This window comes from Larus michahellis, chromosome 19, assembly GCF_964199755.1.
Source record: "Larus michahellis chromosome 19, bLarMic1.1, whole genome shotgun sequence".
In the NCBI taxonomy this organism is placed as follows: Eukaryota; Metazoa; Chordata; class Aves; order Charadriiformes; family Laridae; genus Larus; species Larus michahellis.
Window position 1 is genome coordinate 5,401,928 of NC_133914.1, and position 21,277 is coordinate 5,423,204.

At 61.3% G+C, this 21,277-nt stretch overlaps 1 protein-coding gene across 4 annotated transcripts in view; it reads left to right on the forward strand.

Annotated features, from left to right (window-relative positions):
• Positions 1-11,342: 11,342 nt before the first annotated feature.
• PTPRU (protein tyrosine phosphatase receptor type U) overlaps positions 11,343-21,277 on the forward strand; it is a 153,679-nt gene continuing 143,744 nt past the window's right edge. For all 4 annotated transcript variants that reach the window (XM_074563050.1, XM_074563051.1, XM_074563052.1 and 1 more), the window contains exon 1: positions 11,343-11,430. In XM_074563050.1, coding sequence (XP_074419151.1) covers positions 11,358-11,430 — 73 coding nt within the window. In that variant the 5' untranslated portion in view covers positions 11,343-11,357. The remainder of the gene's footprint in view (positions 11,431-21,277) is intronic.

The following is a 21,277-nucleotide window of genomic DNA, read 5'->3' on the forward strand; positions in this document are numbered from 1 at the left end:
TTTTTTATCTCCCTTGAAATTGTTTCGTTGTCGGCTAATTAAAAAAAAAAAACAAAAAACCAAAAAAAAAACGTACAGCAAGAAACGCAATGTTCGGAGAATGGGTGAGTTCTGAGCCTCTGCCAACGAGAGGAGCGAGGCGGCCGCGTCTCGAGCCGTAAATAGGGATGGAGAAGGAGATGCTGAGAGGATCCAGCTGTGCTGCTGCCGCGAGCTCTGCCCGTGGGCAGCGTAACCTCGGGACATCGTCCTTGCTTGGTCTTTGCTGTTTTTTTTTTCCCCATCCCTGTTTTGTTTTTTTTTTTACCCCCCTGTGCTGGGCGTATTTGGGCTGTGCATCGGAGCCGCTCCGTCCCCGGGCTCTCAGCGATGATTAAATGCAAAAATCAGCCCATTTGGGCATCCCTCCAGCAGGAGCCCGGCCCCCGGGATCGCTCTTTGGGGCTTGATGCCGAATCGAGGTGCGATGCCCATCGGCCGTCACCCCGCTGGCTGGAGGAGGATGGGGTGTGGGGGGGGAGATGCTGCGTTTTGGGACGTGCCGGCACCCAAAGGGGTCACCGCTGGGTGACTTTGCAGCCCTCTGCCCGCCTCATCCGAGCGTCGCCTCTCCTTTCCTCGCCCCGGGCCCGCTGCAGGCTGCCACGTGCTCACGCGCCTGGCAGCGGGACGAAGTCGTTTTTTATATCTTTATTTCCGTGGGCAATACAGCGTTGGAGCAGCTGCGCTTTCGGTACCATCCCCGCTTCAGGGGCAGCAGGGGAGATCTCTTGAAATAGCTTGAAAAGATGCCCAGGTGGAAAAAGGCACCAAATCAGCATCTTTTCTCCTTTTTTAACTGTATTTTAACTTTTCTTTTTTTCCTCCCACCCGCTCTAGCTCCCGACACGTTCCCGTTCTGCTCCCGTCGGCTGCAGACCCAAACCATTTCCAACATCGCAAGGAACGGTGAGCGTGAACCGTCTTATTTGGGAAAAGAACGGATCGATCTCTGGGCTTTGCCGCTTTCAAAGCTGGTTCCTTTTGGTCGTTCCTGTTCGGCTCAAACGCCCGAGCGCATCCTTTCTCCGCCGGGGCTTGGAAAACCACCAAACCGGAGCTGCCGATGCTCAGAGGGAGGAGAGCTGACCCTTCTCCCGAACATCAAAGCGAATAAATTAAAACCAAGCAAGCTGTAAAAAACAAATTATAATAATAAATAAACGCTGAGTAGAATATTGCTCCCTCCTTTCCTTTCAGTTGGGTTTTAAGTGACCGGGGAAGTTGCACGCCCGTCTCCCTGCTCAGGCTCCAGCCTGTCACCACCGAGAGACGATTATGAGAAATTTGAGCAATATCCAAACCCCAGGTCTGAAAATAAACGGCTTTTTGTGATTTTGGATGTGATCAGAGACGCAAAACGCCCTGGCTGATTTACTTCCCCCCTCCATTAAAAAAATAAACCCCGAGGCAATACCGGAGGAGATGGCATGGGGACTTTTGCTGTACATCTGCTCGGTTTTAATGCCTTTATCCTTTTTTTTTTTTTTTTTTTTTTTTTTTTTTTAATGCAAGTACATTTATTGCAAGGTTTCGGGATGGGCAAATCCAGGCAGCTGGGATGGGAGCTGCTCTGGAATAAGCACTGTGCGGACGGACAGGCGGACGGTGCATGGTGCTCTGGACTATTTTGGGGTTAAAAGCGGTTTGTAAAAATCCCAGGAGCGAATGTGATGCTCCCGGATACCTCTGGAAGAGAGGAAGGGACCAGCTCTGACCCTTGTGTCCCTGACAACGGGATTTTTACCTGTTTTTCATGACAACGCCAGCGTTTAGGACCGCAGGGAAGCGCAGAGCTATCCCACCGCTTCACCCCCACCATCACTGGGGTCTTCCCAGGAGCGAAAAAAAGAGACAAAAATGACCCAAAGTAGGATAAATAAGTCCCCAAAAGGGTGGCACGGAGGAGACATTTGGGCCAGCCCAGGGCCTACGGGCTGCCCCGCTGGCTCCCGAGCATCCCCTGCGTGGGGCCGGGATGCTGCCGGGGGCTGTGCCGGCGCTTTCGCCTGCGAATTTGGGGAGATTGCACGCACCGCGTGGGAACCGCAGGGGCAGCTTGAGAAAGCTCCTTCTGAGCCGGAGCGTGACGTTTTTCCTTGCACTCAGTGCCCGACGGGGATAAAAAAAGCGGTTTTCTGGGTGCACGTCGTCCTCAAACTCAGCCACGCGTCGGGCGTCTGGGAGGCCGTGCCATGGAGCGCTCAATAAAACGCCGTCGGAGCAGCGGCCGGGCCAGGATTTAACTCTGGGTGCTGGGCGCTGAGCCTTGGGCTCCCAAATTCCCGGCGGAGAAAGCCCAGCGCCCTCGGAGCACCAACCAGGAGGCCGCTTGGCGAAGGGGTCAGGTCTTCAATAACAGCTTCTAACATTTTCCTGGCTATTTTCCTGCAGGAACTCTTGTTCGTTCGTTGCATGGAAGAGGAATAGGGAGGTTTATTTGGACAAAGAGGCAGAAGTTATTTCATCCTTTCAGGCTGTGATAACTCATCTAATAGCCCTATTTCATCCGGCCACGGCACCGCGTCGGGCGTCTGACCGCTGGGGGCTGGACGGACGGGGAGGAGGGCGGCGGGATGAGATAATCTATTTCGTCTGTTAAGAAAGAAAAAAGGATTTTTGGCATCAGTAAAAGGCAGGTGATTTGAGAAAATGGCAGAGACTTATTAGAGATAAAGAAGCGGACGGGGGGGGTGTAATAGATGGAGGCAGAGAAAATGAAAGATGGGACATGAGCGGGAGAGGGAGAGGGATTGGTATAAAGGGAAAAGGGGGGGGCGGGAAAAGCAGAAGGTAAAAATTTAGGGGGTGAAATTGCTTAAATGTCAGTGCGGGCTGCTGGGGGTCATGTCCCTGCGGGTCTGCGAGAGCCGTGGGCTGCAGGGAGCGATGCCCAGGAGGTGCCGGCCCTGCGCCCGCTGGGTTTAAATGGGGAAAAATAGGGAATTACTGCGCTGGCAGCAAAATGTGGTATTCTAAAGATAAATTAAAAATCAAAGGGTTTGAGCAGGGGAAGCCCTGGAGATGCTCGTCCGGCCGGGTGAGGCCGGTGGGTGCAGCTCCATCCCGCGGGTGCCAGCGTAAGGGCTCGGGGCAGCCCCTCTCCCTCGACGTGCCTTTTCACAGAGACAACGGAGAGCGAAAACATCCTCCCCAAAGCACCGCCGACTCCTAAGAGATCCAAAGCCCCAACCCCCGGCTTTTTACCCCCCGACCTGGGGCAACCCAAGAGATGCGGTGGGGCCGCGAGGGCTGCGTTTGAGCCCGCTGTCACCCACCACCCCGGAGCTGAAACCGTTTATCCTTCCAATGGGAGGGACGGTCTCAGTCGAGACCATTTGCAGTCACGGCGAGGCCTATATTTTTCCTGCAAATGACTGTACTCCAAGAGTGATTACTTCATTTTAACTGGATTGCTCCTGCAAGGCGCTCGGGAGGGGGCCGGTGCCAGCGGGAATATGGGGCAGGGGGAGGGCTGGGGGGCTGCGGGCTCATCCTGCCCCCCCGACCCCTCAGCTCTCGCTCAGGGTGGAAGGAGATGCCTGGGGAGGGATCAGGGATGGGATTTACACCCTGGGAATGGGATGGAGCTTGATCCTGATGGGTTGTCACCGCGGCTCCATCCCTGTAGCTGCACGGGGCAGTGCTGTCCATCCATCCATCCATCCATCCATCCATCCATCCATCCATCCATCCATTCTCCCTGCTTCCCTTTGTCCCCTCTTTCTTCTGTGCCACCCTCAAAACCGTCCCTGCCCCCCTGCCTGCACCCCCTGGGCCCCCCCCAGCCCTGGGAGGCCGTGACAAGCCCTCGGTCAGACCAGTTACAAAAATAGGATTCGAGCTGGGTGTGCTGGAGGGGAACTGGCCTCACCCAGAGCCCAGGGGGCAATTCCTGCTTGTCCCCAAACCTGCTGGCAATATGAATGCATGCACACAGCCCCTCAACGCATCGCTTCCATGCATGCATACATCCCCTGCATGTACCTCCTCCATGCATAGGTACATCCCCTGCATGTACCTCCTCCATGCATACATACATCCCCTCCATGCATGCACACCTCCTCTCCGTACATCCCCTCCATGCATGCATACATCCCTGCCATGCATCCCCTCCATGTACCTCCTGCATGCATACATACATCCCCTCCATGCGTGCACACAACCCTGCCATGCAGCCCCTCCATGCATGCATACATCTCCTTGACGCATCCCTTCCCTGCATGCACATGGCCCCTTCCTGTGTCCCCTCCATGCATGCATACATCCCTGCCATGCATCCCCTCCATTGCATGCACGCATCCTCTCCATGTATGCATACATCGCCTCCACTGATACATTCCTTCCATGCATGCATACGTCCCCTCTGTGCATCCCATCCATGCATCCCCTCCGTACATCCTCTTCACACATGCATATAGCCTCTCCGTGCATCCCCTCCACACAAGTGTACCTCTCCTCTATGCATACATCCCTTCCATGCATGCATACATTCCATCCATGCATCCTCTTCCTGCATGCATACAGCCTCTCCATGCATGTCCTCCATGCATGCACCCCCTCCACACATCCATCCCCCCCGTGCATGCATCCCTTCCATGCATGCATCCTCTCCATACATAACATCCCCCCCATGCATGCATCCCTTCCATGCATGCATCCTCTCCATACATACATCCTCCCCATGCACGCATCCCCCCCATGCATGCATCCCCTCCATACATACATCCCCTCCATGCATACATCCCCTCCAGGCATGCATCCTCCCCATGCATGCATCCCCTCCATACATACATCCTCCCCATGCATGCATCCCCTCCATACATACATCCTCCCCATGCATACATCCCCCCCATGCATGCATCCCCTCCATACATACATCCCCTCCATGCATACCTCCCCTCCAGGCATGCATCCTCTCCACGCATGCATCCCCTCCATGCATACATCCCCTCCATGAATACATCCCCTCAACGCATACATCCCCTCCACGCATGCATCCTCTCCGTGCATGCATCCTCTCCATGCATATATCCCCTCCACACATGCATCCCCTCCATGCATGCATCCCCTCCATACGTACATCCCCTCCACACATGCATCCTCTCCGTGCACGTATCCTCTCCATGCATGCATCCCCTCCATACGTACATCCCCTCCATGCATACATCCCCTTCACGCATGCATCCTCTCCGTGCATGCATCCTCTCCACGCACACATCCCCTCCACACATGCATCCCCTCAATGCATGCATCCCCTCCATACGTACATGCCCCTCATGCATGCATCCCCTCCACACATGCATCCCCTCCATACGTACCTCCCCTCCACGCGTGCATCCTCTCCATGCACGTATCTTCTCCATGCATGCATCCCCTCCATACGTACATCCCCCTCATGCATGCATCCCCTCCATACGTACATCCCCTCCACGCATGCATCCTCTCCATGTGTGCATCGCCTCCATATGTACATCCCCTCCATGCATGCATCCCCTCCATACGTACATCCCCTCCACGCGTGCATCCTCTCCATGCATGCATCCCCTCCATATGTACATCCCCTCCATGCATGCATGCCCTCTATGCATACACCCCCCCCATGCATGCATCCCCTCCATACATAGATCCCCCCCATACATACACCCCCGCCATGCATACATCCTCCCCATACATACAACCCCCCCCCCATGCATACATCCCTCCACACATCCCCTCCCCACAGCCAGCAGCGCTGCCGGCCCGGGGGGCTGCTCCGAGCCCCATTCCCCGGGGAAGGAGCCCCCCGGGAGTGACGGTCCCCGCACCGCCCTGCCCTGGGCCAGCGCCAGCCCCGCGCGGGGGGAACAAGGCGCCTTTGCGGAGCCCAGGGCTCCCTCCGGCCCCTCGCACGCAACGCTCGCGCCGCGGCCCCACGAGGGGTGGGCAGGACCAGGGCGCGTTAATGACCCTCGTCTTCCCAAATTAATCCCAGAGCTCACCCGAGGGGGCTGCCGTTGGGATTTTTCCCCGCACCGTGGTTTGGGCTGTGGGGTGACGGAGCAGGATGGTGACACGCCGGGGAATTTTTGCTTTGTTGCGACACGCTGGCTGCAAGAAAAAAAACCAAAACCTTCCCATTTCGGTTTGCCAAAAAAAAAAAACCCCAACCCTTCCCATTTCGGTTCGTGAAACGATCGGGTTGGAAACACAATTTTGGGGGTTTAAAAAACCGTGGGAAGTGCAGCGCGTCCCTCCAACAGCTTAAAAGCTCCGTGTTTCCTGGCTGGTTCCACCCAAAATCTTGGAAATGTCCTGCTCCTGCTCGGCCTCAGCTGCATTCCCAGCCCTGAACTGGGATGTTTCAATCCAGCTGCTGGGAAAAAAAAACCCAAACCGTATTCCTCCCCGCTATCCCCAGGGTGCTGCGTGACCCAGGTCCTCTTCCCAGCAGGATTTTGGTGGCTTTTGCCTTCCCTGGGGACTTGGGGGGACACACACACACCCCCTGCAGAGCCAGCACGGTGCCAGCCCTCTCCTGCCTTCGCTGTCTGAGCGGCTTAATTCCTTTATCGGGAATTATTTTAACAGGCTTTTGGCGTCGCCGGGAGAGGATTTGTCATTGCTCAGCGTGGGGGGTCCGTCGCCCTCCGCCTTCACCCCCGAATGTGCTGTCCCGGCTGGGGGACACCCATGGGTGCTGGTGGCGGGGAGTGTGACACGTCCACTTTGTCCCCAGAGCCCTGGGGACAGACACGTCCCTGCCAGTCCGTGCCACCCCGGTGCTCACCCGGCTGGGGGGCTTGCTGGGAGCAACTGGGGGGGAACTGGGAATGGAGGGAACACGTTGCCACCCCTATGGCACAGGGAGGGGTGACAGTGGGGACGCTGCCGAGGGGAGTGTGTGGGGCTGGCAGCGCTGGGGTGACCCCAGCCCCGCTGAGCCCCTGCCCCGGGGAGCTGCTGCAGAGGGGGGAGGTGACAGGGAGGGGGCCGTGCAGTGTCCCCAGGGCTGTGTAGTATCCCCAGGTCAGGGCAGTGTCCCCAGAGCTGCGCTGTGTCCCCAGGTCACTGCAGTGTCCCCAGGGCTGTGCTGTGTCCCTGAGTCAGCACAGTGTCCCCAGGTCAGGGCAGTGTCCCCAGAGCTGCGCTGTGTCCCCAGGTCACTGCAGCGTCCCCAAGGCTGTGCTGTGTCCCTGAGTCAGCACAGTGTCCCCAGGGCTGTGCTGTGTCCCCAGAGCTGTGCTGTGTCCCCAGGTCACTGCAATGTCCTCAGGTCAGTGCGGTGTCCCTGGGTCAGCGCAGTGTCCCCGGGTCAGCACAGTGTCCCCAGGGCTGTGCATTGTCACCAGTGCTGTGCCATGTCCCCAGGTCTCCGCAGTGTCCCTGTGGCTGTGCAGTGTCCCCAGGGCTGCGCAGGGTCCCCAGGGTGACGCATTGCCACCAGTGCTGTGCTGTGTCCCCAGGTCGTTACAGTGTCCCCAGGGCTGTGCAGTGTCCCTGGGCCCGTTCAGTGTCCCCAGGTCAGTGTGATGTCCCCAGGGCTGGGCTGTGTCCCTTCGTCTGTGCAGTGTCCCCAGGGTGGCGCATTGTCACTGCTGATGTGCAATGTCCCCAGGCCACTGCAGTGTGGCCGGGGCTGTGCAGGGTCCCCAGGGCTGTGCTGTGTCCCTTTGGCTGTGCAACGTCCCCACATCAGCGCAGTGTCCCCAGGCCAGTGTGATGTCCCCAGGGCCGTGTGGTGTCCACAGGGCTGCCAGCGGAGCCACCTGAGCCACCTGTCACCAGCCGACCCCTGTGCTCCCATTGCACCAGCGCTGGGGCTCTGGGTAGGGGACACGTCGCAGGGGGTGCCGTGGGGACAGGACCGTCCCCTGGGCAGGACCACGCTCCCAGGCTGCCCCCAGCAGACACCACCCAGCTGTGACCCCCACCCTGCAGCCTTCCTCCCCTCCTCCTCCTCCTCCTCCTCGCGGGACGAAGGCCCTGCGAAACAGGCTGGTACTTTCAGCTGTGATTTACCCAGCGTGTCCCGGATTTTCCCCGTGCAGGAGGTGGAGCGATCCTCCCGTCCCGGGATTTACTTGGCAAAAACCTCTTCGGTTCCCGGAAAAAAATTCCTCTTGGAAATTAATTACGTGGCTGCGATTAAAACTGCGGCAGCGACAGCCTTTCTCCATCCATGTAAGCACTGCTGGGATGCCCGATCCCCCACCCGTACCCCAAAAAACGGCTCTGGGGGTGGTTTGTCCCCCCCCCCAGGTTTTCCCGGGAAGTGTTTCTCCAGGGTTGGATTTGACCCCCAATAAAGGAATCCGCCCGACCTGTAGAAGCAGCACGGCAGCATCCCGGGGCTGAGCCCAATCTGGATGAAGCTTTTTGGTGCTGGCGGGTGGCATTGTCCCTTTTCCAGGGCTGGGAGCTTCCCGGTGGGTCCATGGGGCTCGGTGACACCCGGGCACCGTCCCCTGTCCCCCCCCCTCCACTCGCCCCACTGGGTGCTGCCCGATCTCACAAGACAGGGCTGCATCATCGCAGGGTGCTGCTAATGCCGGGGGCTTCTCCCTGAACGATTTGGGGTAAAAAATCCCAATATTTTTTGGCTTTGTTCCCTCCGCCTTCCAAGTTGTCACCTGCCCGAGGGGTTTCCCCGCCCGGAGTCGCAGCCGGGGCTGGGGGCCACAAGTACGGATCAGGCCGGAAAGCTGATGCGGAGCTTCCCCCCCCCTGCCTCCTCCTCGCCCCAAACCTTTGGAAAAACATTTTCCTCCAGAAACGGGGCCGGAGAGGATGTCGGCGAACAAGGCGCCTTTCATGCCCGCTGGCACCGCTGACGGGGACACCCGGGGGCTGCCAGCGCTTCGTGCCTCCTCCTGCGCCTGCGCCCCGCGGCCCCGGCGGGGAAAGGGCCGGAGATTTTCCTCCTTTTACGCCCTTTTGGGATTTTCTCCTTTCTGCTTGCTCCGAGTTACGCCCCGCACCTCCCTCCCTCCATCACCCCCTTCCCACCCCAGGGGACGGTGGCTTCGCTGGGTGTCACCGGGGTCTCCTGTGCCACTGCCAGCCCCGTAACAGCCTTGTCCAGGTTTCCATGTCACCATCCTGTGGGAGAAAACATCACGTCCCTGTCCCTCCAGGATGTCCAGCAGGACACGGCAGAGGACCGGGGGGGTTTTTTTGGGAGACTGAGGCCCCCCCCGCCGGGGGTGGGCAGGAGCCTCTGTCCCCAAGAAGCAGCAGGGCTTTTGTCCCCAGCGCCGAGCCCACGGGGACCACGCTCTGCCCCCCACAGCCTTGGGCATGGCCCAGGGTGCTGGGGGGCACCCGAGGGGCTGGGGGCACCCACCAGCCCACCCCGGGGGGGTTTTCACCCCCCGCTTTGCATGGCTCTGAGGTGTGGGACCCCCACACAGGGTGCTGCTGCACCCATCCCACCCCCAGCCCCCTGCCCAGTCACCTCCCAGCTCTGCAGCGGGGGACCCCCCAGCTCCACCCCAGCGTGGTGGGGACCCCCCCCAGCTGTGACCCCTGGGGAGACCCCCTCTGCAGCTGGGGACCCTTCTGCAGCCAGCACCCCCCTGCAACCAGGGACCCCCCAAAGCCTTGCCCCCCCCTTGCAACCAGGGAGCCCTCCCTGCACCTGGAGACCCCCCCCACCTCCCTCCCAGAACTGGGGACTCTCCCCGGAGCCGTGCACCCCCCTGAAACCGGGGACCCTCTTGCAACTGGAGACCCCCCCTGCAACTGGAGACCCCCCTGCAGCCGTGCACCCTCACGCTACCGGGGACCCCCCTCCAGCAGGAGACCCCTCTGCACCCAGGGACCCCCCCACCTCCCTCCCACAACTGGGGACCCCCCTGCAGCCAGGCACCCCCCTGAAAACAGGGACCCGCTTGCAACCAGAGACCCCCCCAGAGCCGTGCACCCCCCTGCAGCAGGGGACCCCTCTGCAACCGGAGACCCCCTGCACCCAGGGACCCCCCCACGTCCCCCCTCACAACCGGGGTCCCCCCTGCAGCCGTGCAACCCCTGAAACCGGAGACCCCCCCCCCGCAACCAGAGACCGCCCTGAAACAGGGGACCCCCCTTGCAACCGGGGCCCCCCCTTCAGCCGTGCACCCTGGTGCAACCGGAGACCCCCCCGCAACCGGAGACCCCCGGCAGCCGTGCACCCCCATTGAAACCGGAGACCCTCCTTCAACCGGGACCCCCCCCTTCAACCGGAGACCCCCCCGGAGCCATGAACCCCCATGAAATAGGGGGCCCCCACTTTCACCCGGGGTCCAACCTACGCCCTTGCACCCCCTTCAACCGGGGACCCCCCCTGCAACCGGGGACCCCCCCGCTGCAACCAGAGACCACCCAGAGCCGTGCACCCCCTTGAAACCGGAGACCCTCCTTCAACCGGGACCCCCCCCCCCTTCAACCGGAGACCCCCCCGGAGCCGTGCACCCCCCTTCAACCGGGGACCCCCCCTGCAACCGGAGACTCCCCCCGGAGCCGTGCACCCCCGTGAAATAGGGGGCCCCACTTTCACCCAGGGTCCAACCTACACCCTTGCACCCCCTTCAACCGGGACCCCCCCCCCTTCAACCGGAGACCCCCCTGGACCCGTACACCCCCCTTCAACCGGGGACCCCCCTTGCAACCGGAGACTCCCCAGAACCGTGCACCCCCTTGAAACCGGGGACCCCCCCCTTCAACCGGGAACCTCTCCCGCAACGGGAGACCCCCCCCCTGCAATGGGGTCCCCCTTTACATCCACCGCCTGGCAACCTCCCCCGGGACCGGGGGGACCCCCGTCCCCCCCCCCCCCCCGTAGCCCTACGCCCCCGGGGGGGCGTAGGGCTACGGGGGGGGGGGGGGACGGGGGTCCCCCCGGTCCCGGGGGAGGCTGCCGTGTCTGGCGGGAGGCGGGGCTCATTGCTGCTTGCGCGCACGGCGGCCGGCAGGGGGCGCCCCCGTCCTTCCCGCCGTGGCGGCGGCGGCGGCGGCGGCGGTGGTGGGGGGGGGGGGGGGGAAGGGGGGGGGGAAGGGGGGGGGGGGGGAGCAGCGGCGCGGGGTGTGGGGGGGCGCCCGCGCGCGCGGCGCTGACGTCAGGGCGGAGCCCAACCGCCGCCGCCGCCGCTTATTTGAGGCGCGGGGCGGGCGGGCGCGCGTGCACGGAACCGGGGGGGGTGTTCCCCCCCCCCTCCCCTCTTCACCCCCACCCCCCCCCTCCCGGTTCCCTCCCCCCCTTCAACCCCTCCCGGTTCCCTCCCCTTCTCTCCTCCCCGCCCCCCCCCCTCCCTCCTCCCTCAACCCCCCCCCCCCCCCCCTCCGGTGCTACCGGTCGCACCATGCGAAGCGCCCGGGCGCTGCTGCTCGCCCTCGCCCTGCGGGTCTGCGCGTTGGACACCGAGACCCCCGCCGGTAAGAACGGAGAGAGGTGGGGGGGTGGGGGTGTGTGTACGGATGTTTCGGGGGGGGGGGGGCGCGGTGTGTCTCCGTTTGCTCGCCCCGTCCGGCTTCCGCCGCTCCACCGGTGTCGTCGAGTTGGGGACAACCCCGCTGGACACTGGCACGGGGGGAGCGGAGCCCACCCCCTCCACTCCCGGAGCCCGGTACCGGGGAGACCCCCATTATTCCTCACCCCCCCCCCCCCCCCCCTGCACCGGGAAGGAAAACTTCACCCCGGTGGCGGCGGGGGGGGGCGTCGTTTGCGGGGCTTTTGGGGCGAGAGCGCACCGGGCAGCGCCCGCCGCCGGCGGGGGGCGGTGGGGTCCGAGTCCCGGAGCTGCAAAGGGGGGTCCCGGAGGGGGGGGTGTATTTGGGGACCCTTCGGGACGAAGCGGGGGGTCCCGGGGGGGGGGGAGGGTGGGTGTATTTGGGGACCCTTCGGGACGAACAGGTGGCGGCCGAGGCCGCTCTCCGGCTGCAGCCTCCCCCCACCTCTTGATGCCGCGGGGACATAATTAGAGTTTTGCCAAAGCGCCCTCGAATTTTTTAAATTTATTTTTAAATTTTTTGGCTCCTCTTCCCTCCATCCCTTGAGCGCTTTAGCGTTCAGACCCCCCCCCCGTCCCACCCCCCCCCCCGCCCCAGCCTGACCCTGCGGGGTGCGGGGGGGCAGGAGTGGGGCTCGGGTGTTGCGGGGGGGGACGACAGAGTTTGGGGCTTCCGAGGTGTTTTTTGCAGGGGAAACTGAGGCAGGGGGGAGGAGGGAGCTGGTCCCTGGCTCCGGGGGGGCCCCAGAGCTGCAGCCCTCAGCTCTTGGCCGCTGCTTTGTGCATTACGGTGTATTTTTTTGCGCGGTTCTTTAATTTTTTCACGTTAAAAATGAAGCGGCGCACCTGCATGTGGGGTCCCTATGTTGAGGCATTGATTATTCAGGGTTTTTTTTTTTTTTGGGGGGGGTGGTGGCCTCTCTCCAAAAATTATAAATAGTGACCCCCATCAGCAGAAAGCAAAATCCGGCTGGCGGGGGGGCGATGGATGGAGGGGATACGCAGCAGCTGAGGGTCCCCATGGCTCATGGAAGGTGGAGGAGATGGGGAGAGAATGGGTTTATGTTTTATATTTTACTGGGCCGGCGGGGGGGGGAACAACAGTTGTGTCTTGGGGTGGGGGGGAGATGCTGGTCTGCACACGGAGCAGCGCTGGCAGAGCAAGGAGGCGATAGGGGAAACTGAGGCACGCAGCTGGGGGGGTTCCCGTGTCCTCTGCCAGAGGAAGGGGCTTCTGCACCCCCCTCAAGGGTGTCGGGGGGGTTCTTGCACTGTGCTGCTCCCCGGTCTTGAGCTGTGTGTCCTTCTCTGATAGCCGTCCCGGCTGCGGGGACAGTAGTGGGGACCCAGCGGTGGGGCAGGGGGGGGCTCTGGGACCTGGCAAACCCCTTCCCCTCCGGGGGCTTCCGTCCCTGCAAGGTGGCATTTGTGAAAGGTAGGATGGAGCCTGCTCCCGGTGTAAATCAGGAGTGTGTTTACTCCAGCGTTTCCCTGTTAGGTGCAGAGCAGGCTTGGCTCTCTGAGCTGGGGCGGGGGGGTGTCTGCGCTCAGCCCCCCGGCTCCATTGCAGCCTGCTTTTTACGTGAATACCGGTGTTGGCTCCTGCTGGCTGTGGGGACATTGTCCGGCTGCGGGGACATATCCGGCTGTCTCTGTGGGGCTCGGGGCTGTGTGGCAGGCAGGGCTGGTAAAAAAAAAAAAAAAAAAAAAAAAAAAAAAAAAAACAACCAAAAACAAACCACATGTGCTCTGGGGTCACCAGAGACCCCGAAGCCAGTGACGGGGAGGACCAGTGGCTTGGCTCTGTGCGTATTTGTAAGAAAAAGTGGTTTTCTTGCTGCTCCTTGGCAAAAAAAAAAGGGCGTAGTGTGATGCCTTCCACCAGTGGGGAAACTGAGGCACGGCGTGCCTATGACTGTGACCTCCGTGAGCCAGTGGCTGCTCTGGGCGTCCCCGTGGCAGCTTCCCCACGGGGCTTGGGATGCTCTTTGCTCCTTCCCGGAGCCCGCGAACTTTTGTGATTCATTAAGGTTTCGCGGTGGGGTGGGTGCCCGTCGGTGTTGCGCTTGTCACGGCGGGGGCCGGTGGCGGTGGGGGGCTTTGAACGGTGCTCGCTGAGCCTCCAAACCGAGCGGCCCCTCGTGCTCTTGCTGTGTCAGCCGGGGACCTGCCAGTTGTCGCACAGTTGTCGCTGGTGTGGTTTGCCAGTCTCTTCTTTCCTCTCTGGGCTCTTCCCAGTAAAACTCCGTAACCTTTCCCCATGGCCACCAGTCTCCCGGAGAGAGTCCCCATGGCCTCCCAGTCTCCCGGGCTCCGGGCTGGCTCGCAGGGCTCCGGGTTTGGCCACCGGGCAGCAGGTTCTGCCGGTTCAGCTCTTTCTTTTTCCTCCTCTTTTTGCCTTCCCCTGCTAGGAAAGGGGTGCAGCTCCGCTCCTCTCTATTGCACCCCCCCAAAAAAAAAAAAAAATCAGCAATAACTTGCTCTCCAGCTGTACCCCAGCCTGGTTTTGGGGACCCGCGGCCGCTGGCCCTGTGTGGGGCTCCTGCCGTAGTCATGCGGAAGCCGCTTGCCCTGGGCTCTGACTGCGTGAGCTGCGGTTAAACAAATAAAATACAATACGTGGCTGTGGAGCTTCCCCCGAAGAGGCTGGTGCCACTGGGGAGCCCCGTGCTGGGGTTGGGGGCACCTCCGGTGGCACTAGGACTGGTCTTTGGGGGGGGGCGGGGTGTGTGTGGTTGCTGGTTGTGGTGGATGAACCCCTCACTGTGGGGGGGGGTCCCTGAGGGTCCCGTCACCCCCCCATGCCCCGGATGGCCCTTGCGGGCTGGCGGGACGCAGCAGGGGTGACCCCGATCCTGCGGCGGCTGCATTGTCTGGGTGGAGTGAATGGGACCCCCCCCCCCCCCCGCCCCGAGGAGACGCTGTCCCCAGGGCTGGGATTGGGGTCAGGGAGCGGAACAAATCCGCCTGGCGTCCCCCCCTCCGCCTCGGCCGTTAACTGCTGGGGGTCCCATGGAGGCGGGGGGAACAGGGATGCAGCGTCTGTGCATCCCAGGGCTGGTGGGGGTCGGGAGCGGGGGGGGGCCGTGTTCCCAGCTCTCCGGCTGCTGGGTTTGCCTGATCCTGCTTTTCCCAGCCTTTTGCCCGCTGTTTATTTCCCTCCACCTGGCTGCTGACGGGCTCTCCCATGCCAGGGAATTTTTTTCCTTCCCCGCTCCGCCTTCACCAAGCACAGAAAATGTGCGAGTGCTTTATATTTTCCTTGTCAGTTTGTTTCAGGCTTGGATTGCTGGTTGCTTTTCGCCCCCCCCCGCCCCCCGCCTGTTCTGCCATGCTGGGGAAGAGTCTCTTTCTCTTGCTTGCTCCTACATATGTGTTTTTAATACCCATGGCCTTTCCCGGAGCCTCCAGACACTGCAAACACCCCCTCAAGCCCCTGCACTGGGAGGATGCTCCAGAAAATCCTGTTGGTGTGCCCAGGGTGGAGGTTTCCTGCTCCTTTGGCTCTCCAGTGTCCCCTCTCCACGCGCTGGAGCCTGGCGGATCTTCACTGTCCGCGGGGGTGAAGCGGGATTTAGGGATGCTCTGAGTGATGCTGATGCTCCTGGATGGACCCGTCCCTCTGGCTCCGCACCCGCGGCGGAGGGTGGCAGTGCCTGTTTCCCCCCACCCCAAAGACTTGCAGTTGTATTTCCATAATTTTTGCCCTCTTCCCTTTGCGCCGAAACTCCAGTTTCATGTTTTTCCTCCCAGTGCTTGGACCTGCCCTGGCCTCGGGAACAGGGATGCTGGTGAGTCACCTCCTGGCCCGGACTGCACATTTTTCCCTTTTGTTATCCAAACTAAGACAAACCAGCCCCATTCCAGCTTCCCTGGGAGCTTTCCCGGAGCAAAGCCCAGCAGGATCCAGGCCCCTGGGGGAGGGGGGGTAGGGGGGCAGAGACGCCTCCTCAAAACAAAGGCAGATGCTTGTTGGTGGCTTTGACCCCTGCCCTGGCAGTGACGACCCCCCCGCCCCCCTCCGCTGCCTCTTGACGTTGGTTTTCCCCCTGATTGCACCCGGGATGGAGCTTTTCCATCGCACTCAACCCATCGCCCCATCCCGGCTCCGCAGAGGGGCTGAGAGCTCCGAGCACCCCAAAAAAAGTCCCCTCCTGGCTGCAGCCCCCCCCCCCCCCCAGGACTTTGCTGCTGTGGTTTTGGGTGGTTTTGGCAGTTGTGCGAGGGTTAAGTGCCAGGTAAATCCCTGCTGCATCCTCGGAGCTGGGAGGTAGCACCGGCTCTGGAGAGCCTTATCGACGCAGCCCTGCCATCTGCCTGCTTAAACCTCCATAAATAAGCTTTTTAATAATCTATTATTAACATGCACTATAATTGTCTTATTAGACATGTCTGGGAACCTTTAGTTACTGCATGATTAAATGTCAAGATTCCCAAACCTCCTCTTCTCCCCGATGGTGGCTTGGGATTCGCTTTGCGGCTTTTCTTGGATCCCGCTCTCCCATTCCGGGCTGGGGACCCTCTTCCTTGTACTTGGGGAAACTGAGGCTTTCCCCTCCGGACAAGGAGGATTCCCAGCAATTAGTCCCCCGGAGCTAATTGCCCTCTCGTTGGCAGCCTTAAAATAAATAAGTCCTGGAGATAGAGCTTTTCCTTTCCGCTGCAGGTGGCCTGGCAGAAGCTGCTGCCGCTTTTCCCTGCGCCGGGATGGATGCGGGTGGGCGATGGGGTGGGTGCCAGCCTGCGGTGACCTGGGTGGGGGGAAAGCCCCTGGGGACACGGGACCTGCTCTTCCTCGCCCGGTGAAGGGCATCTCTGGGGAGAAAGAGGAGGAGGAAGGCGCTGGAGCTGGTGGGTGCCGGAGGGACTTCCCAGGGTGTTCCCGGAGCCGTTTCCTTTCCCGGCGCTGGGAGCGGTTGGTTTTACACCCTCTGCCCTGATGGAAGGCCAAAGTCCAGCTGTGCTCCAACTGCTGGAGAGCAAATGCAGAGCCTCTGCCTGTCTCCTGCCCGTGGGGGCAGCCCTGTCCCCCCCGTCCCCCCCCCCCCAAGCTGCATCAGCTGCCCTTTTTGAGCTGTTTTTTTTACAAATCGGGAGTGTTTTTCCCGCTGGCTGGGCGCTCGTCAGCTGCAGCTCGTTCTGGGGCCGCTTTCCTGCTCCTCCAGGTCCTGCCCGGGGTGTCCCAGCCCTGGTTTGCAGCACCCTGGGTGCTGGCGTGGGGGGGGTGTAGGGGGGTGGACATGACACACAGATGTCCCGGGATAGCCCCTGGGTTTCCTACAGGTTTAAGGAGCTTTGCACCCCCATTTCTCCCGCCCGCGGAGCGAATCCAAGCGTGGATGGTGGCAGCTGCGTGTTGTGGGAGCCAAGAGGGGGCTGTCCCCATCTTCTGTCCCGTCCCCCTCCCCCAGACCTCTGCCAGACCCCAAATCCGGGTGCTGGTGCTCTGCTGGCTGCAGGGGTGGGACAGTGAAGCTCCCTCTGCCCCCCCCCCCCCACCCCCGGCCATGCTGGAGGCAGTTTGGGGGCCATTCCCATGGGATGCCTGGCTACTGGGGTGCAGGGTGGGTGATGCTCCTGCAGTTTGGGCTTCAGCAGGGCTATGGGGTCCTGGTGTGTGACACCCCCCCCCGCCCTCCGTCCCCGACTCACAGCTGGAAGGAGCCTCCTGACTGTCTCTGGCCATAAAGTTGTTGTTTCCTGACCTTTCTGCACCACTCCCCCCCTTCCCGCCCCCAGCCAAAGTGCCCCAGATGTTGGGAAAACAGGAGCTGGGTGAGGGTTGGTGGGTGCTTGGCACTCAGACTTCCCCCCCCCCGCCCCCCAGCATCCTGCACTGGGTCTGGGGGTGCTTTTGGGCAGCCCTGTCCCTTCTAGGGGGAGCAGGGACACAGTGCCTGCCCTGCACCCCTCTGCCTGCCCACCCTGGGGGGCTCTGACCGTGGGCAGGGGGCTGGGGAAAACCCCCCCCCACCCCTCCATCCCGTGCAGGGACGCAGCGGGGAGCGCAGCATTGCACCCTCGCGGCAGCCGGGGCGGGTAAATGTGTCGCAGTCGCAGCAACTCTGAATATTTTTTGTCATACGCTGTTTTTTTTTTTTTTGTGGCGCTTGGTGTTTTTTTTTTTTTGTTATTTTATTTATTTGGCTTGAAAAATATTGGCGGATCGCCCGCAACGGGGTGATTGTGCCGGTGCGGATCTCCTCGGCTCCCTGTGGCTCCATCCCTCCTGGCTCCGGGGCTGTGCTGGGTGCCGGGCTCTGCTCCAGGGTGGCACCCGCCAGGTGCTGGGGGACCCCCTTGCTCTGGGGACACCTTCCCCCAGGGACATAAGCCAGTGAACAGCTTTGATTTCCCCCTTTCCCCACGTGGATCAGCCCTTTTTCGCCATCGTTAAGTTAATCAGAGTGGTGGGATGCAGCGCCGGGCTGGCTTGAGATGCTCTCCCAGGACAGGACGAGGGGATGGGGACACTGATGACCTGATGCGTCCTAACGAGGCCACTGTCCCCACGGTCTGCAGTGACCATGCTGGAGATGAGCCGTGGCAGCCCCTGGGCATTTGAGCCTGGCGTGCTGCTTCGTGCTGGAGACCTTCAGCCTAATTAGCCCAATTAGCTCAGCCGAGGAGCAAGTGCGGCTTGCAGTCCAGCGTGCTTCACCCCGAAATTGGACCATGAGCTGCTGGATGGGGCGCCGGGAGGAGGTTGTCACCGGGAGGAGGTTGTCACCGGGAGGAGGATGTCACCCGGAGGCGAGCGGTGGCTGCTCTGGAAGAGGAGCTGAAGCGCTGCGGCCCGGCCGCCCCCCCATTACGGGGGGCTCGACTTTGGGGTGCTTCCCCGGGGGGGTCGTCTCGCTGTGTGACGGGAGATGGTGGAATTGGCTTTTTCTCTGATGGGCCAAAGGAGATGGAGCGTCGCGGACGCTCAGTTACGGAAAGCAAAGGCAGGTGGAGGGATGGAGTACGGGCAAATTGCCTTGCTTGGGTGGATTTGGAGGCGTCTGTGGAGCTGCTGTGGGTTTGGGGGTGCTCTGTGGGGCTCCTCGGGGTGCAGCCCCCTCCCTGTCCCGGGCCGCGTGGTCCCGGTGCCTCGGTTCCCCCCGAATCTCGAGCCGTGATGGTGGAGAGTTCGACAGGAGGGATTTTAAAGTGGGGGCAGCGAGTCCAGGAAGATCCACCGAGGAATGGGGTCCGCTCCGGAGCCCTTCCCCTGCTGCTGGCAGCCCACCCGCGGGGACAAGGACCTGCCATGGGGCAGGGCAGCCCCACGCACCCCCGAGCGCCGGGTCCCGCGAAGCTCCTCACCCCATGACAGCGCGTCCCTGTCAGCACGTTAACACCCCGTGTAATTAGCAGAATTAATGCCCTTCACATAATCACTAGGTGCTGTGATTCAGTTAATTAAATTAGCGGAGGTTGGGCGATCCCTGGTCACCCACCCCCCCCCCCCCCCCCCCGCCCCCAGCACCTCGGGGGCGTCTGGTTCTGTGTTTTTGGTGGCAAAGACAGAGAAGCACCTGGTGGAGGTGAGCGCTGGAGTTTCCCAGTGGGTTTTTGGGAAAGGAGCAGCTCGGGGGTGACTAACGAAGACCCCCCCCAGGGCCAGGGCAGGCTCCGGCCTCTCCCCTTGGGGACAGGGATGCCATGGGGGGGGTCGCAGATGCCCAGCCGGGTCTTTTCCCAAGGACTATCCTTGTGTTGCTTATTTTTTTTTTTTTTTTAAACTGTATTTTCAGCTGTCTGCTGAGTGATAATGTCCCATTGATTTTCCTGCAGCCTGCTTTCCTTGGATTATAACAGCATCAAACCAAAGCAGCGCATCTCTGCGCTGGGCTATTTCTTTCTTTTTTTTTTTTTTTTTTTTTTTAAATTTTGTTTTATTACTTGAACTTTTAATTTAGTAAATGACCCAGGCTCCTGCCCGGGGACCTGCTGCTCACCGTGCCCGACTCCGAACTGCATCTCTTGGTGCAAGGGGCCGTCTCCTGCCTCTCTTCCCGGGTTATCCTGGTCGGGCTGGGTCCGGGATGGGAGCTGGGACCCGGCGGGGGCAGGATGGGTGCGGGGAGGGGTGGGGGGGGCGAGGTGCTGACGTGGGGTTGTGAATTCCCACCTGCTCTTCCAGCCCTGTGCAGGGTCTCTTCTCTCACCACCCCCTGCGCTCTACCAAATTTTTCAGTTATTGCTGCAAAATCTGTGTAATCCCGGAGTTTGTAGCATGTGGGCTGAGGATTTTGGGGGTCAGTACCCCCCCCGCCCCCCCCCGACTCCCCATGGGGATGGGGGCAGCTCTGGGGCAGGGTGGGAACACAGCGCCTTGGTCAAACTGGCTGCCCAGAGCGGGGTCCCCACGGGGCCATGCCCGGGCCTGGGGGGGGGAGTGCTGTGGGACACCCCGTCATGGGTGGTGGGGGGGTGAGAGATGCTCGTGCTGGGGTGGGGGCGAGGCAGCGGCTGCATCCCGGTCTGCGGGAGCAAGGGGAAAAAAAAGTTGGGGAAGGAAATACCGGGAGTGGGGCTTTGGGTGTCTGAAATGGTGGAGGGGTGGCGGCGGGGGGGTTTGAGAAGTGGTGGTGGGGATTTTGGGGCGTCTGAAGGGGGTGCTGCAGGCGACCCCCTCCCCCGCCCAGTGTTGCTCGCTGTTTTCCTTTCCCTGGAGCTGGATGGAAGGTCCCGAGCCTTCCCGTGTGGGACATGGTGCAGGTGGGTGCTGCGCCCCAGGGGCACAATCCAGCCCTGGGGGTCTCCAGGCTCACAGGAAGGGTGGTGCGTCCCCATGCCTGGATGGCGGGGGGGGTGGGGGGGACATGCAGGGGATTTGGGGTTCCACCGCGGGGCTGGGGAGCGGGTCCCTGCCCAGGAACGACCAGGGAGGAGGGAAGGAAGGAGCCGGGGTGCACCGCGCACCCTCTGTGAGTCCATCCCGCGCCCCGGCTGTTGGCCACCAGGTCATCTTCACCCCACTGGGAGAGTGAGACTGATAGGAGTAAAATGAGGTTTTTCACCCAGTTCAGGAGGAAAATAAGGGTGAAAGTGGGCAAAATTTTTACACTGAAAGTGTTGTGAAGCGTTGGAACAGGCTGCCCAGGGCAGTGGGGGAGTCACCATCCCTGGAGGTGTTTAAAAGCCGGGCAGACGTGGTGCTGAGGGACATGGGGTAGCGGTGGCTTTGGCAGCGTTGGGGTGATGGTTGGACTCGATGATCTGAAAGGTCCCTTTCCCACCTCGACCGTTCTATGATCTCGTGCGACCCAGCTCGAGGTTTTGCTTTCAGGGATGTGGATTCAAACCCATCCGTGCACCGAGTCTTCCAGGTCTCAGCAGCGTGGCGTCCCCGCGGGGGCAGCGCTCCTGCCTGCTCGCCCTCGGAGCTGCAGAGGGCGGGGGGGGTGGGCGCCTGCCTGCGTCCCACCTGCGTTTTATAGGGCCTAGGAAAAAATAAAGGGGGTGGGGACGGGCTTTGAGCAGCTTTCCAGGAAAAAGGAGAAATTTTATATTTTATTTTGGACCATTGGCAAAGGAAAGCTGGCTTCGCGGCCCGTGCTGCCGGTGGCGGAGGGGAGGTATTAAAAGTAATAAGCTGTTGAGGAAAGGCATCCGCGGGCTTCTGCGACTCTGGATTTAAAACGTGCCGTCCCCAAGCGCCGGCTGCTTTTATACCTAACACCCGCACCCTGAGGAAATTATTTTCCTGGTTAAAAGAGTTTTTAACCTCTGGGAGCACTGGGTGGCACTGGGATGCTGATGGAGACCCCCAGATGAGTTTGCTG